Here is a 15,104-nt window from a genome sequence, read left to right on the forward strand (position 1 = left end):
CCGCTGCTACCCTGGTAATGAAGCGGTCCATTGTTCCAATCACAGGGCTCCCAGCAGTAGATCCTCTCTCGCCTTCACTCCTGATGAGTTTGCCAGAGCGGGTAGACATGGTTTGAGGATCGGTACAGGGCCTCACCCAGGCCGTGTGATGCACCGCCTTTGAGGGGCAAGGGACGTGGCCCAGCCCGGCCTCCTACGGCCCCGGACGGCCACAGACGGTCCCGCCCTTGTCCCGGGCTTCTCCCGGCGCGCTCCCGCACGCTCCCGCGTAGCGGCTACTACGCAGGCCAAAGTACACAGGGCCTGTTTGTTGGTTGGCTGATAGGCAGGGGGGCGTGGCCAGCGGGGAGAGCAGCCCAGGTGTCACTGATTGGGCGCGCAGGGGCTCCTGGATACTGGAGTCCCTGCTTGGCACTCGCAACCCCGCTGGTCCCAACGCCTCTCTCGCGCTCCTCCCAGCACTCTCAGCAGCCTGTGCCCAACCGCCTCCTCTGCCTCAGGCGCGCTGCGGGACCCGCGGAGCGGGTCCGGCGAGTTGTTCACGGAAGCCGCCTCCGCCCAGCAGACACACCAGAGCAGGGTGCACGACGTGGATCCTGAGAGCAAAACAGCAAGTAGCAAGGGTCCCAGGTGGGTGAGGGAGGATGCCGATTTTCACTTCCTCGGCGGGGGGGCGTGGCCAGCGGGGAGAGCAGCCCAGGTGTCACTGATTGGGCGCGCAGGGGCTCCTGGATACTGGAGTCCCTGCTTGGCACTCGCAACCCCGCTGGTCCCAACGCCTCTCTCGCGCTCCTCCCAGCACTCTCAGCAGCCTGTGCCCAACCGCCTCCTCTGCCTCAGGCGCGCTGCGGGACCCGCGGAGCGGGTCCGGCGAGTTGTTCACGGAAGCCGCCTCCGCCCAGCAGACACACCAGAGCAGGGTGCACGACGTGGATCCTGAGAGCAAAACAGCAAGTAGCAAGGGTCCCAGGTGGGTGAGGGAGGATGCCGATTTTCACTTCCTCGGCGGGGGGGCGTGGCCAGCGGGGAGAGCAGCCCAGGTGTCACTGATTGGGCGCGCAGGGGCTCCTGGATACTGGAGTCCCTGCTTGGCACTCGCAACCCCGCTGGTCCCAACGCCTCTCTCGCGCTCCTCCCAGCACTCTCAGCAGCCTGTGCCCAACCGCCTCCTCTGCCTCAGGCGCGCTGCGGGACCCGCGGAGTGGGTCCGGCGAGTTGTTCACGGAAGCCGCCTCCGCCCAGCAGACACACCAGAGCAGGGTGCACGACGTGGATCCTGAGAGCAAAACAGCAAGTAGCAAGGGTCCATGATGTTTATGTTGTGCTACTTAATGTGTGTGTTGAATATAAAGTTTATTTACATAAACCACGTGTGAAGGCTCTTTTGTGACGCTCAGTGTATTTATTGTGTGAGAGTTCTGTGCTAATGCTTTACCCATTGCCTCTGTGATAAGCCCGACTGCTCAGTTCCAAGCTACGCAAGGTGAGTGCAGGTTATGCAGTGAGTGTAATCACCCACCACTGGTGGAAGTGGTAGGGCCTCGCCTTAGCTAACCAGAACGTCAATAGTGGATATCTTGTGCACACATTACTTATGATTAAATGGTACTGTCAAGCAGAAGTTCAGAATCCCACTGCTGTAACACCAATATTGGAAGATATAGTATTATCTCGTGATTCTGGTGGAACCCAAGGAGGCTAAAGGTGATATGGGTCCCAGGACCAAGACATTACAGTCATTTTGACTTTACCTGGCTCAAGAAGCCCGGTTGCAGAGTTGTCCTAATTGTCTGTGATGCTGAAGCGGGAGCCGCGGGGGAGCTGGATTTACCGGTAACACGGTGCTGCCAGGAAACCAGGTGCAAAAACTCAACAATGAAGTCACTGCTGATATTGGATTTTGCTGGGTTCCCTTGCGGTGCAGCATCATGTGAAGGGGTGATTGCCATATTGCCTACCAACAAGCCTTGGCAGCGGAAGGTTCGGCAGAAAGTTTTTTCAACGTCCGGAAGAATGGGGGAAATTAGTATCTGACTGAAACTTTCTGGAGGTCAGGACTACATTTTCCCACAATGCACTGGACCACCTGCTTTTGGGAGATTCCTCAGAGGGCCCAAAGGCCAGCGATTCCTAGGTCCTGGTATGTTGTTTTTACCTGCCGTGTGCAAGGCTAGTGCCATTATCAAGGGCAGTCTGGAGTTGTCTTTAGCTCTCAAAGGGAATCCTCTGCCTGGGGAAATTGAGCCTAGGTCCAGGGCGAGACATAGTCAGGATGTTGCCACAGGTGCAGAGTATCATGCCTGTCCTTTATGCAGATCCTTTTTTTTTGCAGACACGGTTCTCCTCTTTGTCCTTTATTGCAAGTCAGATCAGAAATGAGGTTCTGAAGTCAGGGATAGCCCTTAAATCCTGGATTTTGGGGCATTAAGAGAGTGGGTGCAAATGGCCAATGGCTACTAGCCCCAGTGGCTAATCCACACCTGATGTGACTACATCTAGGGGTGTGGGTCACCTTTTCTACCAAGAACCCTCCATTAAAAATGGGAGAAGTTTTCCTCATCTGTACAGACTAGGAAGCCCACCGTAGAGGTGTGGCTGGTCTTCTGGGGGTGTACACCTCCCGAATACCTAATTTTCCCACCTGCCCAGGTGCAAATGTGCCTGTGGGAAGGGGGAAGGCTGTTTCCGCCTTTGGGAGGCCTTTGAAGCTCACCGCCATGATATGTCACTTCACTAGCCATCCTGTCAGGGAGGGAGGTGTGACTTCCTTCCAATCCAGGCCATTGTTTCTGACTCCTGGGAGAGGTCTCACCTCCTAGCAGGAGCTTAGATTCTTGTCTTGGTGGCAACAGCTGTAGACTGGCAGTCAGAGCACAGGAAAGGATGGTGTAGCTGGGTGGACAACCTCTTTGGAAGACACCTGGGTGCATACCACATCGCCCTCTACACGAGATTTGTGTCAGAAGTGATGAGGCATGTTGTTTGATACCAAACATGACATATTTTGGCAGGGCCATAATGAAGCTGGCGACCTCGAGTTTGCCCAGGTGCCATGCCTTACCTCCCGGCCAGAGAGCTTCGTTCCTCTCACCAGGCTCTCTTGACAGTCCCCCGCTTCAGGAAGAAGAGGTCTGGGGGGACGAGATTCGCGGTCCTAGCTCCTTCTTTCTGGAACTCCCTACCTTTTGCCCTCAGAGCTTCCACTTCTTATGTGGAATTCCGTAAACACCTCAAAACCTTCCTGTTTCCCAGATCCCTAGCAGTCTAGCCCCCGTCCCTGACCCCACCGGTTCACCGCTACCTAGCGCCAGGAAACCGTCTCGGTAACAGTGCGCTCTAGAAATTCATTAAAATTCAAAATTCAAATGTTATCCGATGGCCCGCCTATCACATATAGTGGCCTTTAATGGTAAAAGCAACTACAAAGACATATAAGCTTCCACTTACATGTCCACACCTTAAATATAGTGCACCCTGCCTTCCGGACTCAGGATTCCTTTCTTAGGGGTGACTGGCCTATTTTAAAAATAGCACAATGACTTTACCACACATCATGAGGGCAAAGTCGAGTTGGAGCAGTTGTCACTGCGCCCACAATCTGCACCCGCAGGCCTGCTGTCTGTACCCAGGGTGGAACAAGCAGTACCTCAGGCCCTGGTGACCTCTTTAACACCCATGCCCTGGGTACTACTGGTATCATATACTAGGGTCTTATTAGGGGGTAAAAGTCCTTGCCAAATTGGTTACAAATTCACATATATTAGTTTTAGGGGCAGAGCAATGGCACTGGGGCTTGGGCAGCAGGCTCCAATGCACTTTCAGAGTCATAACTATCAGCATTGGAACAAACAGTGTGGGTGGGGGATTACCCTACAAAAAAAGGAACTTTCCTACATAGGCGTTCCACATTTTGTCTCCATTCCCCCATTTCCTACAATTTTTGCTACTATGTTGTAAACTTGCATGTTCAGCGATTTCCCCATAGAAAATGTAGGAGAGGTGGAGATTTCCACCTATACCTTTGTGAACTTCATTTTGTAACAGGTAAGTAGTACTACGGTAGAGCTACTTTAGATACTACAAATTGCAGTTTGTCAATCAGGCCCTTTGTTTCTGTGGCAGATTTGTGTTTGGGCTGCCTAAAGAACAGCCACCAATGAAGACCAACTTGAAAACGAGTAGTACTGGAGAAGTGTGGCCTTCATGTTTCCAGATGCATGCTGCCTCACCTTTTTCACCAGAGAGTTTGAATGTGTTCTTGGCACAACGACCCAACAGTGTCAGCTCACCCATGACCGAGTCAGCACACTTGCTCTTGGTGGGCTATGCAGGACCACTCACCACCAGAAGCAGCGCAGTCTCACCTGTAGCCATATCCAGAACTGGGTGGATTTAGAACTGGGATCTGAAGATCTGAAGACCTATACCCATCAGATTTTTATGAGGACAATTGTCTCAAACTTGCGCTAAAAAGATTGTATGATGCCTTCGTATTGGGAATAACATTTGTTAAGTAACTGCAAGTTTCCCCAAGCAGCAATTGTGAAATTGATAACCGATACTGCTTATTTCTTATCCTCTAATATTTTATATATATTTATCCACATTACCTCCGTGAATAAGCATTAGATTAGTTAACTTATCTACACTGAGAGTCGGTGCAAAAGGAGTGTACTTGGTGCTCAATTTTAGGCTCAATAGCAAGGTAATGGTCAAGTACACCGGTAGTGAAAGGCTCTGAAATGTACAATTTGAGCCCAGTAACGTCTGACTACCTTGCCCCTCCTGAAAATGTTCTCACACCAGTTTTATGGGCCATGGCACTGTCAAATCACCAGGTTTTGCAATCAGCTGCCTATGCTGGGTCTAACTAGGCTATTTTCCTTGAGGGTGAATGTGGCTCAATTTAATATATTTCCCTCCATCAGGTGAGGCAGACAACATGCTTAGCCATTTCTTGGCGTTACTGCACTTGTAGAGATGAATGCATCTGATGTGCACACATTGTAAGCAATCTTCAGAAAATAACAAAAATTGCTACCAGTCACACACTTGTTTAAATGCTGATCCTTCTCATTGTACTCACTGTGTAATGGGGGCAGTTAATTGTTTTCCTGGAGTGTTGCACCGAACAATCACTGAAACAAAACAAAAAAGAAACAGGAGTAATTCAAACAGTTTTCTGGTTTGGTAAACAACTTTTCAAAACAAAAGCACTGGTGTGTGACTGAGCTTGTAGAGTTCAAGATAAAGAAATGACACCACAGTGATGTTCAAGCCTGAGGTCCCATATGTCCACATTCTGACATGGGAAATACTCTTTACCTCAACCTTATGATAGAAAGTTTTCCTCAGTCCCCTAGCATACTCACTAAAAACCTTAATCTTCAAACACTTAGGGCCATACTTATGGCCAAGTCACATGGTGCAGCGCAGAGACCCACCTTGCTGTGCTGCGCTGCGTGATAGGGAAAAGGCATGAATACACCGTATTTAGGGCAATGCAGCGCATTCATGTCCTTTCCCTTGCGCTAGCACCCTTTTGGAAGCCTAGCACCAATACAAGGGTGTCTGTGTTGCATACAGGATTGTTTTTGTGCAGGAAGGAGCACCTTTTGTGCAGGAAGGAGCACCTTTCTGCACAAAAGCAATCCTGGAAGGCAAATTCCGCTTTCTATGTGTGCTGCACAATGCAGCATACATAGAAAGAGGAAGAAACGAGCAGAAATAGAGATATTTCTCCTCGTTAATCCTCCGCTGGGAAGGTATAAGATTTTGGAGCTACCCCAGGTTTACAACTTCTTGTAAATATGGGGATGCGTCAAAATCCATGGGAGTTGCTTGGGAACACCCACGCAACCCCCTGGAATGCCTTCCCAGGGCAGAGTAACGCAACGCAGTGATTTGCACTGTGTTGCGTTACTCCAGGTTTTTTGAAGACACTCAGAGTCATGCAAAATGGGTTTGCGTGGCTTGTGAAATCGGACATAGAGGTTTGTGTCATGCATGTACCGCGTTGCATGGTGCAAACGTGACACAACCCCCACATAACTATACCCCTAAATATATACAAAAGTCAAACATCTATTTTTCTGACATCATGAATAATAGGTGGGAATTGGCTGTATTGGTTCATGCCACCTAGCATAACAAGGCTATGTGCAGGAAGTTGTTATCTGGGACTGAATATGAGTTCTCACGTACAAATGCTTTGTTGATTTGTTTAAGGATGAGGGTGGCCTAAGGTGGATATAGGTCTAACATAGTTACCTGCGAAGTCCCTTCAGGTTCCTGTTTGCTGTCACTTTTATATCATATCTATTTAAAGCCAGATCGTCTGCTACAGGATCTAGGAAACATGCTTCAAAACTATGCTGACAACAACCAAATGGTTTCCTGTTTGTCTGGCTACCTATATGTGCATTAGCAAAGGATACAAACCATCTCAGGCAGGCAATTCAATTATCAGTCTTAATGGAAATAAGACAGTTCTTCTCGTGGATTTTGAAGACAGCTAAACACTTAACAATAGTCGAGGACGCTCATATCTACAATTCTGACACAATACCAACTGTAGGAGTCATTTATTGACGCTGAACATCCAACTATCATCACTTTCCATCTGCAAAATGTGTCTCTTCTTGCCGGTTGATCATGGAGCTCCGATTGCTAGAGTTACTGTAGACTAATAGTTGGCATAGCCAACAAGGATATTTTTTAAACTCCAGGCTACCTCTAATAGTGGAACATGGAGGCTAACATGGAAACAAGACCACACGAAACCGGTCATGAGATGGTCTCATCGGCTAACCATTCAGGCATGTATTAGATTCAGAAACCTATCAATCACAAATGAAAATCGTAAACCGTTAGACTGTTATCTATGAAACAGGATCCAAATGTATATCAGTCACCTTTCTGGTTTTAAAGCTATTTAAAAAACGTAACCAAACAATAAAAATGTTATCTACTCTATTTATTACACTGTATTTTTTGTTATTTCCTACTGGTAACTTGCGCAAAAAGGGTGATGTGGTTTAAATATTTTGGACTAAGACGGAGGCCGGCTGCACAGATTTGTGCTCAATTGAGCTTGGTTTTAGTTATACATTGGAGATTAATGAACACTTTCGCAGTAATCCCTTTTGGGGATGAAGATTGACAGGCACAGGAGATCCACTAGGGCACCTGCAGAGATGCCAAGATCCTAAAGAACAGGAGAAAATGTAAAATGTATTTTTGATTGATATTGACCTCTGAGATAAAGAGCAGTTCTTCCTCGAAGGTGCTTTCTAGTTGGTGATTTGTTGGGAAAGGTATAGGTGAGGTAAGCAGTGGAGAAGGATCAGTTGAAAAAAGAGATACATTGGATTACTAGATCTTTGTAACGGGGCTTCAGTTTTTAAGATCTACTGTGTTTTGATTGGGAGACAATGCATATATAAAAGAAAAAGGAAAGAAAAAAAGGAAAAAACGGGAGTTACTATTTAGAAAGCGCTATTATCAATATAAGGAATGTTACTTTTTTAACACACTTGATTGGAGGACTGATAGGGCGTTCTTAACAATGAGCCCAACAAATGATTTTATGAAATTCACTTTGACTGGTGAGAATACCCTAGATACTCTACTGTCGATTCAGTATCACCAAATACATTTTAATAATACTGCTAGTAAAGAACAATATTCCCAAGCACCGAAATTGTTTTCAGTGACTCCTGAAACCATGCAGAATACTATCCCAAAAATGCATGTGATCTGTAACGCTGCCTCTAATTTATATCAGGTAGATAGCTTGGTTTCGCCTCTTTCATTACAAAGAGATGTATCATACATGCCTCAGTTTACCACTTCATCTACCAATTAGACAGTTCTGTCCTGGAAAATGGTTGTGCTTAACAAACCACGAATTACTAAAATTATGTTGCAATATGGACATCTGTAGGCTTTAAGAGTCATGATCTTTGTTTCCCTGTCATATAATCTACAACAATGAGTTTACAAACCATCCCCTGGCCACTTTGCTGTATGGGCGAGCTACATTGACAACTACTGTCTTTAATTTAAGTGACAACATGTTAGTAAGAGACATCCTAGACGTAAAGCATATAATAGCACTTATTTTTCCTGCAAGGCCTGAAATTAATGTATTTGATATATACAACTGAAAACTCTCCTCTAGATAAGACATTGTATACTGTGTGTTCATTAGTGCAGATTGACATGCAAAGAGAAATTGTGAGACCACTCCTAAAAAAATGTTTGCTGAGGAATTTAGGTGCCAATTCAAACAATTGCTTGTCCCCAGCAAAGCCTTTTTGCTTGTGGATAAATGTGGGGTATTCCGGGTGGCAGAGCTTGCTCGCGATGAAGATGGCCGCTTAAGTGAGAAGCTCTGCACGGCCACCGATCTATTTTGTAATTATCCAGCATCTGAAGAGTGCAAGCTGGGGCTGATTTCGGCTCTGGAGGATGCCTAGAATGAAACATGCTGCCTCCGATCCCTGCACTTGCCCAGAAGGCAGAGCGGGAGATCTCGGCTGGTGCATGACAGGCATAGGCCGGGATCCCCGCCGGGCTGCCGTAAAGAGCTATGGCAGCCTGATGCTCTGCGACGCGGCGAAGACCTGAGCCCTAGTGACGGCTGGGAGAGTCGGAACAACGGCAGCAGAGTGCGAGACCTGGGCGTAGACCCCCTCCACATGCGGTGAGGTGACTGAGGAAATCTCGGGCCAGTGGGGCAGCCGGTCGGCGAGTGCTCCAGAAGGGAGCACCAAGGAGCGGCGGCGTACCTGCTGATGAGGAAGGAGGCAGTGGCCATTTGCAGCACGGCAGCGGGGCTGTGAGACACGCCTACTGCAATCACACTGCTGCCCAGTCGGAGTGCTGAGAGCTATTCTTTACTGGAGGTGCAACATTGCGGATCTTGGGGCAATAGGAGCTGCGTAGTTGGACAGGCGCGATTCGCCATTTTGGAAGCAGGAGAGACGGAATCCCCCAGCTGAATAGTTCGACCTGAGTGGCGAGCACGAACAGTTACGGTCTGGTGGTGCCCCATCTCCTGAGACGGAGGGATGCTTTGCGTAGCCCCCTGCTTGTGCACCCAAGCAATGACAGAAGAACAGTGTGCACTTGGTGGGGATCAGCTGCCCAGGTGGTGTATGGGAAGAACCTGAGGAAATTGGAATGCATCTCGTACGGGGTGCTGCAGAGTGGCCCTCTCTGAGCGGTTGAATGACACGATCAACTGGAGAGCTGCTTGTGCAGGCACTGTAGATCGTAATACATTGGGTTGGAGCAATACTATACCCTCTGCTGAAGGATCCTGCGAGTGGATAACCGAGCTGCGCCCCGTGTGCAAGTTGTGGAGAGGCGACGCTGGTGGGGGTGGAAACCAACCCATATAACAAGCAGAGTGGACTTGGCCCCCTCCTGATTCCAAAGCGCCCAACCTCTGTATGACTGCAGTGAGGAGCGCACTAGAAGAGACCCTGTGACCTAAAGCCCTCCGGCAGCTGTTTCATGGGTAGCCACGTAAGTAGGGCAGCAAAGATAAAGTCTTGCCCTGACTGCTGCCTTCGACAGTGATCGTCGTGGCACAGCCACATACCTGCTGAAGTTTACGCGGCAGCAAACTAGAAGAGACCCTGTGACCTAAAGCCCTCCGGCAGCTGTTTCATGGGTAGCCACGTAAGTAGGGCAGCAAAGATAAAGTCTTGCCCTGACTGCTGCCTTCGACAGTGATCGTCGTGGCACAGCCACATACCTCCTGAAGTTTACGCGGCAGCAATGGTGTCTGAATTGGGAGAGTACAGTTCCTGGTAAAGAACAGTTATAGAGCTCCTCAAGAGATGAGCAAGGTTGACAGGACACAACCTAAACTAACGTTCGACCAAAGGAAGTCTAAGGTGCGGGATGCAGATGCTGAAGATGGAGATAATACGCAGGATCCAACCCAGGAAGAAGCTGACGTCGACATTTGTACTATGCCTGCGGCGATGGAAAAGGGTTTACAAAGCAGCCTTTCGGTCCTAGGCACCAAGATGGACACCCTCTTCTATCGCATGGACAGAATGTCCAAGAGACTGGACAAACACACAGAACGGTTGGACATGACGGTGCGCTGGTTCACAGAGGTTGAAAAAGCACAGACAACGCTTGACGCCGACCACAAACAATTGGGGAGAGTGATGCAGGTTCTGCAGGATAAAGCAGAGGACCTTGAAGTGCGTTCCCGGCGCAGTAACCTGAGGATCACGGGCCTTCCGGAATCAACCCAGACTGGCAACATGGAGCAATTTGTTGAGAAACTGTTAGTAACGCTCCTAGGTAGTGAAACTTTTTCACCTATGTTTGTTGTCGAGAGGGCGCATCGCTCCCTGGGCCCTCACCCGGCACCTGGTGCTCCCCTGGGACCGATTATAGCGAAGTTACTGAACTATCGAGAAAAGGACTCAGTGCTGAAAGTTGCCAGAGAAAAGCAGTCACTACAATACAAGGGTTCCACTATATCACTGTTTCCGGACTTCACACTAAGGGTACAAGAAGCATGCCGACAGGTCGCTCCCTTGAAGAAACAACTCAGGGAACACAACATAGACTACATCATGCTGTATCCTGCTAGACCCCGTGTTAACCATCAGGGCCAGTCGCAAATCTCCATGGACCCTAAAGTCTTACAGAAGGTCCTGAAGGAATTGTCTAAAGACAAATGACGTAGCCTGGAGAGAGGTTGCTGGGAGGGAGCAGAAGGTGGCCGTTTGGACGATCAGGACTGAATTTTTGGACTGCTCTAATTCCAGATAAGAATGTCACTCACAGGGTTATCATAGGAAGTCTCATCTATAATGCATGGGGGACACATGTACGGATGTGATTTAGTTGTTCCTAGTATCTCGACCGTCAATGTTGGGGAAGTATAAGGATGGTTCCCGGGCGAGGGTGGCGCCCGTCGCAGGGACTTGGTTAATTAGACGTACACTTTGGCTTTATGGCATATAGGCGGGGTGGGGGATGGAGATCCCATTTCTCATTCAGATGCTTTATATCTTGCTGATGATGTGCGGAGCAGAGACCTGGTTTGGGTTTTTCAGTTTTAATCTGGTAAGCGAGCTACCTCTGCCAGCGAGTGAAAAACACACTTAGGGTATTGTGTCTTGGGGATGGGACTTCTTTGCTTTCTGTTGCGTTGTTTATGCTTGCTGTTTTCTGGGATGGTTCAAGAGGCATGTTTGCGGCTTGTATTTTGCCTAGGCACAGTTGGGGAAGGACTGGCATGGGTGGGGGGTGGGATGGGATGAGGACTTGAATGGCAGGACATTATTTATAGATACTACTCTTTACACATGCACAAGTTGTATATTCCAATGGGAGGCTCAAATAGTCCGGTAGCGCGTAACCACAGGACAGCTGGTAGTACTCCCCATAGGGCTGCAGTGCAGGGTAAAATACCGGCTCTCACATGGAATGTGAGGGGTCTTAATGACCACAGGAAGCTACATAAGGTTCTGGCCTACTTGACGAGGCACAAAATAGATTTTGCACTGCTGCAGGAGACACACCTTCCACTTAATATCCCCATGCTCCGCAGCAGGGGACTGCAGGGTTCTATCCATGCAGCGGGGTTTACCACACATGCCTGAGGGGTGCTTACATGGGTTCACCCCAGGGCTTCACTCACGCTTGATCCCATGGAAACTGACGCAGACGGGCGATATGTAATTTCCCAGTACCGGGGACAGGGGTTGGACATGCTTATAATAAATGTAAATGGCCCCAATTATGATAACCTCAACTTTTATGCCGCACTGACTGAAAAGGTACGAAATTGTGGGACGGGATAATAACTCTGGGGAGGTGACCTCAACTTAGTTCTAAACCCCCAACAGTACTGATCGGGAGGACTGGCAAGATATGTCACGGCATCCACTAGGACGGTCACAGACATCATGGTAAAATTAGACTTGCACGATGTATGGAGGCAGAGATTCCCTGATAAAGGGGGATATACGCAATATTCGGCGTATCACGATCTACATACACGTATAGACTACTGGTTAGCTAACAGACAGCTGTATGAGTGTATGTGGAAATTGTAAGGTGCTGCCCCGTACGCTCTCGGCCCATTCCCCGATTCTATTAGTTTGAGATGTGCCCCAGAGATCTATTCCCCCTTCACTTGGAGGTTCCCCCCCCTGTACTCTCTGCTAGATGCAGTATTTAAGGAGGAGCTGGCTGAAGCGATTGAAAGATTTTTCGATAAGAATGTGGGTTCGGTGGAGAGCTTTAGGTGGTGTGGGAAACATTCAAAATCTACACTCGTGGAGTAACTATGTCCAAACACTCAGGGGTCCTTAGGGCGCTCCGTAAGAGACTCGCAGATCTGGGAACTGTATTACCCATATCAGGAGGCGCACCTTCAAACTAGCGCTGATGACGAGGTACTGAAGGAATTCAAAACTAGCTAGAAGAATACTAACCTAATTACTAAAGAAATGGAGAGGAAAAACAGTTGTTTCTGAACTCAAGTCAGCAGAGGGAGAGGCACTTACTGAAGAAGCAGCCATAGCAGAGAGGTTTAGACAATTTTACTCACAGCTCTACGCTACCCACAGTGCCTGTTTGGAAGAGGACATTTTAGACTACTTAACTCATATTAAGCTGCCATGGTTAACAAACAAGCATTGTGAATCCCTGATGCGACCCTTGGAGAAAGACGAAATACTTATGGCACTTGCAAGTATGAAACAGGGTAGTGCTCTGGGTGTTGAAGGTCTGACTGTTGCTTCTAAACGGCATATTCTGACCTTCTGCTGCCACACTTAGCCACTCTTTTCGATGATATGTGTGTGTCCGGTACTATGCCACCTTTCATGAGAGAAGCGATAATTGTAGCTATCCTGAAACCGGGTAAACCCCCTGAGGAATGCTCACCCTATCGACTGCTTTCATTGCTTAATGTTGACACTAAAATCTACGTGAAGATCCTGGCAAATAGACTGGTTCCTTTGGTCCCAACGCTAGTGGCTCCAGAGCAGGCAGGGTTTGTTCCGGTTCGCAACCTTACTTATAATTTACGCACGGTGTTTGGTGCGATCCAGCACTCTAAACCAGACACCCCACGGTCACAGTGTTTCTTGACATTGAGAAAGCCTTCGACTCTGTTGAATGGCCCTTCATGAGACAGGTGTTATCGAGGATGGGACTGGAGGATGTCTTCCTACAGTTGCTAGAGATGCTATACTGTGCGCCCACGGCCAGGATTAAAATTGGCAATCTGGTGACGGATCCGATACATATCACTAGGGGCACACAACAGGGCTGCCTGCTTTCTCTGATACTCTATGCTTTGGTGGCAGAACCTTTAGCCTGTGCGCTTCCAGAATATCACAGGTATAAAGGTATTCGTATTCCGGGTTATGAACTTATTGTCTAGACTTACGCGGATGACATGCTCTTATACATTCGTGATCCCGAACGTAATCTCTTCTCTGTACTACGAGAAGTGGTACGTTTCAGAGGGGTGTCGGGACTGCGTGTTAACTGGCCGAAGTCTATCCTATTTCCCCTTACTCCGGCCACAACTCAGTTTGAACCTGACTACCCGTTGCAGTGGACGACGGACTCGGTGCGATACCTTGGTATCCAGATACACTCGGACTCTGACATCTTATTTAGGGAAAGCTATGGCGTCTTGGTTAGTAAACTGGAGGATGAGGTAGAGAGCTCGATCCGATTACCACTATCCCTCACTCGCTTTCTGTTTCTTTTTGCTAATATCCCATTGGTTCTTCCAGGCGTATTTTTTAAGAGACTTACAGCATTGATGGTCAAATTGGCATGGGCAGGTAAAAAACCGAGAGTCAAATGGCAAATTCTTACATGACCTTATCACATGGGAGGACTGGGAGCACCTGATTTAGATTAATGCTATAGGGCAGCACAAAGTGCGCATGCTTATCACTGGTTAAATGGCCGGTGGACAACCCGCACCTGCGCATTGAGAGGGCGGTGGCTTCTCCTCGTCCATTGCCCATGCTGCTCTTTTCACCCCTAGATCGTAGGACAGGAATACTTGATTCAGTCAACGCGACTACGCACGCATGGCACCACCTTTTAAAGTTACAGGCAGGAGCTATCCTGTACTCTCCGCTAGACCCACTGGAATGGTGCCACTGGTTGCCTCCATGTAGAGATGGGGGAGTAGTTTGTGCGCTTTACTCAATAGAGGTCAGTACTATAGGTAACCTGTTTGTGGGAGGAACAGCGAGAAACTGGGAAGACTTGGAAATAGGGGATGCAACTCCCACCTTACTTACCAAATTCCAATTTCAGAGAACCAGGCACGCGTTATTACAGATCTTAGGGGGGAACATAGTGGAACCACCAGAGCTGACCGCCCTATCTTGTGTTATAAAAACCGGGGAACCAACAAGAATAGTATCTAAAATCTACAAGCTAACTATGTCCTATAGAGAGAAATGTTTTACCAAGGCCCACTTAGCATGGCAAAGAGATCTAGATAGGGAAATAGATGACGCGATGTGGACGTACTGCTACACCAGCATGAAACGTGTTTCCCTCAATGGAAGACGCCGGCTGATCCACTTCCAATATCTCAACAGGGTTTACTATACTCCGGAAAGGCAATGCAGGTATGGCCTAAGGGAAGAGTCGAGGTGCGAGCGTTGCAGTGAACAGGTGACTGCCTTCATGCATCTGGCATGGTTCTGCCCGGGGATCGAGAGATTTTGGGAACGAGTTTTCTCTGAAATGGTGGCGATAATTGGGCAGGGACTTACGCCGGAGCCGGCTCTGGCTCTGCTGGGCTACTCTAAGTCTATGCCTAAAGAGGTGCGCAGATTAGTGGACATGGGCCTGTTGCTGGCCAAGCGCAATGTGGGGATTTGTTGGTCAAAGGGACTGCTTCCTACGACGGTAAACAGCGTTTACAACGAAACTTTTACAACGCACTACCATTACAACGCAGGCATTACAACGCAAACCATTACAACGCTTTGCGCTGGGGGGCGCTCTAGGATAGGGAATACGTTTAATTTTCTATCCAACACCTTCCTTAGTGTCCACGGGGACTGGAGTTGGAA

General features: G+C 48.5%; 1 protein-coding gene across 1 annotated transcript in view; it reads right to left on the reverse strand.

Moving 5' to 3' along the window:
* The window catches only part of LOC144765937 (uncharacterized), a 277,263-nt gene that overhangs the window by 74,526 nt on the left and 187,633 nt on the right, over window positions 1–15,104 (reverse strand). The window contains exon 28 of the mRNA XM_078650341.1: window positions 5,087–5,138. Coding sequence (XP_078506467.1) covers window positions 5,087–5,138 — 52 coding nt within the window. The remainder of the gene's footprint in view (window positions 1–5,086; window positions 5,139–15,104) is intronic.

This window comes from Lissotriton helveticus, chromosome 1_1, assembly GCF_964261635.1.
Source record: "Lissotriton helveticus chromosome 1_1, aLisHel1.1, whole genome shotgun sequence".
In the NCBI taxonomy this organism is placed as follows: domain Eukaryota; kingdom Metazoa; phylum Chordata; class Amphibia; order Caudata; family Salamandridae; genus Lissotriton; species Lissotriton helveticus.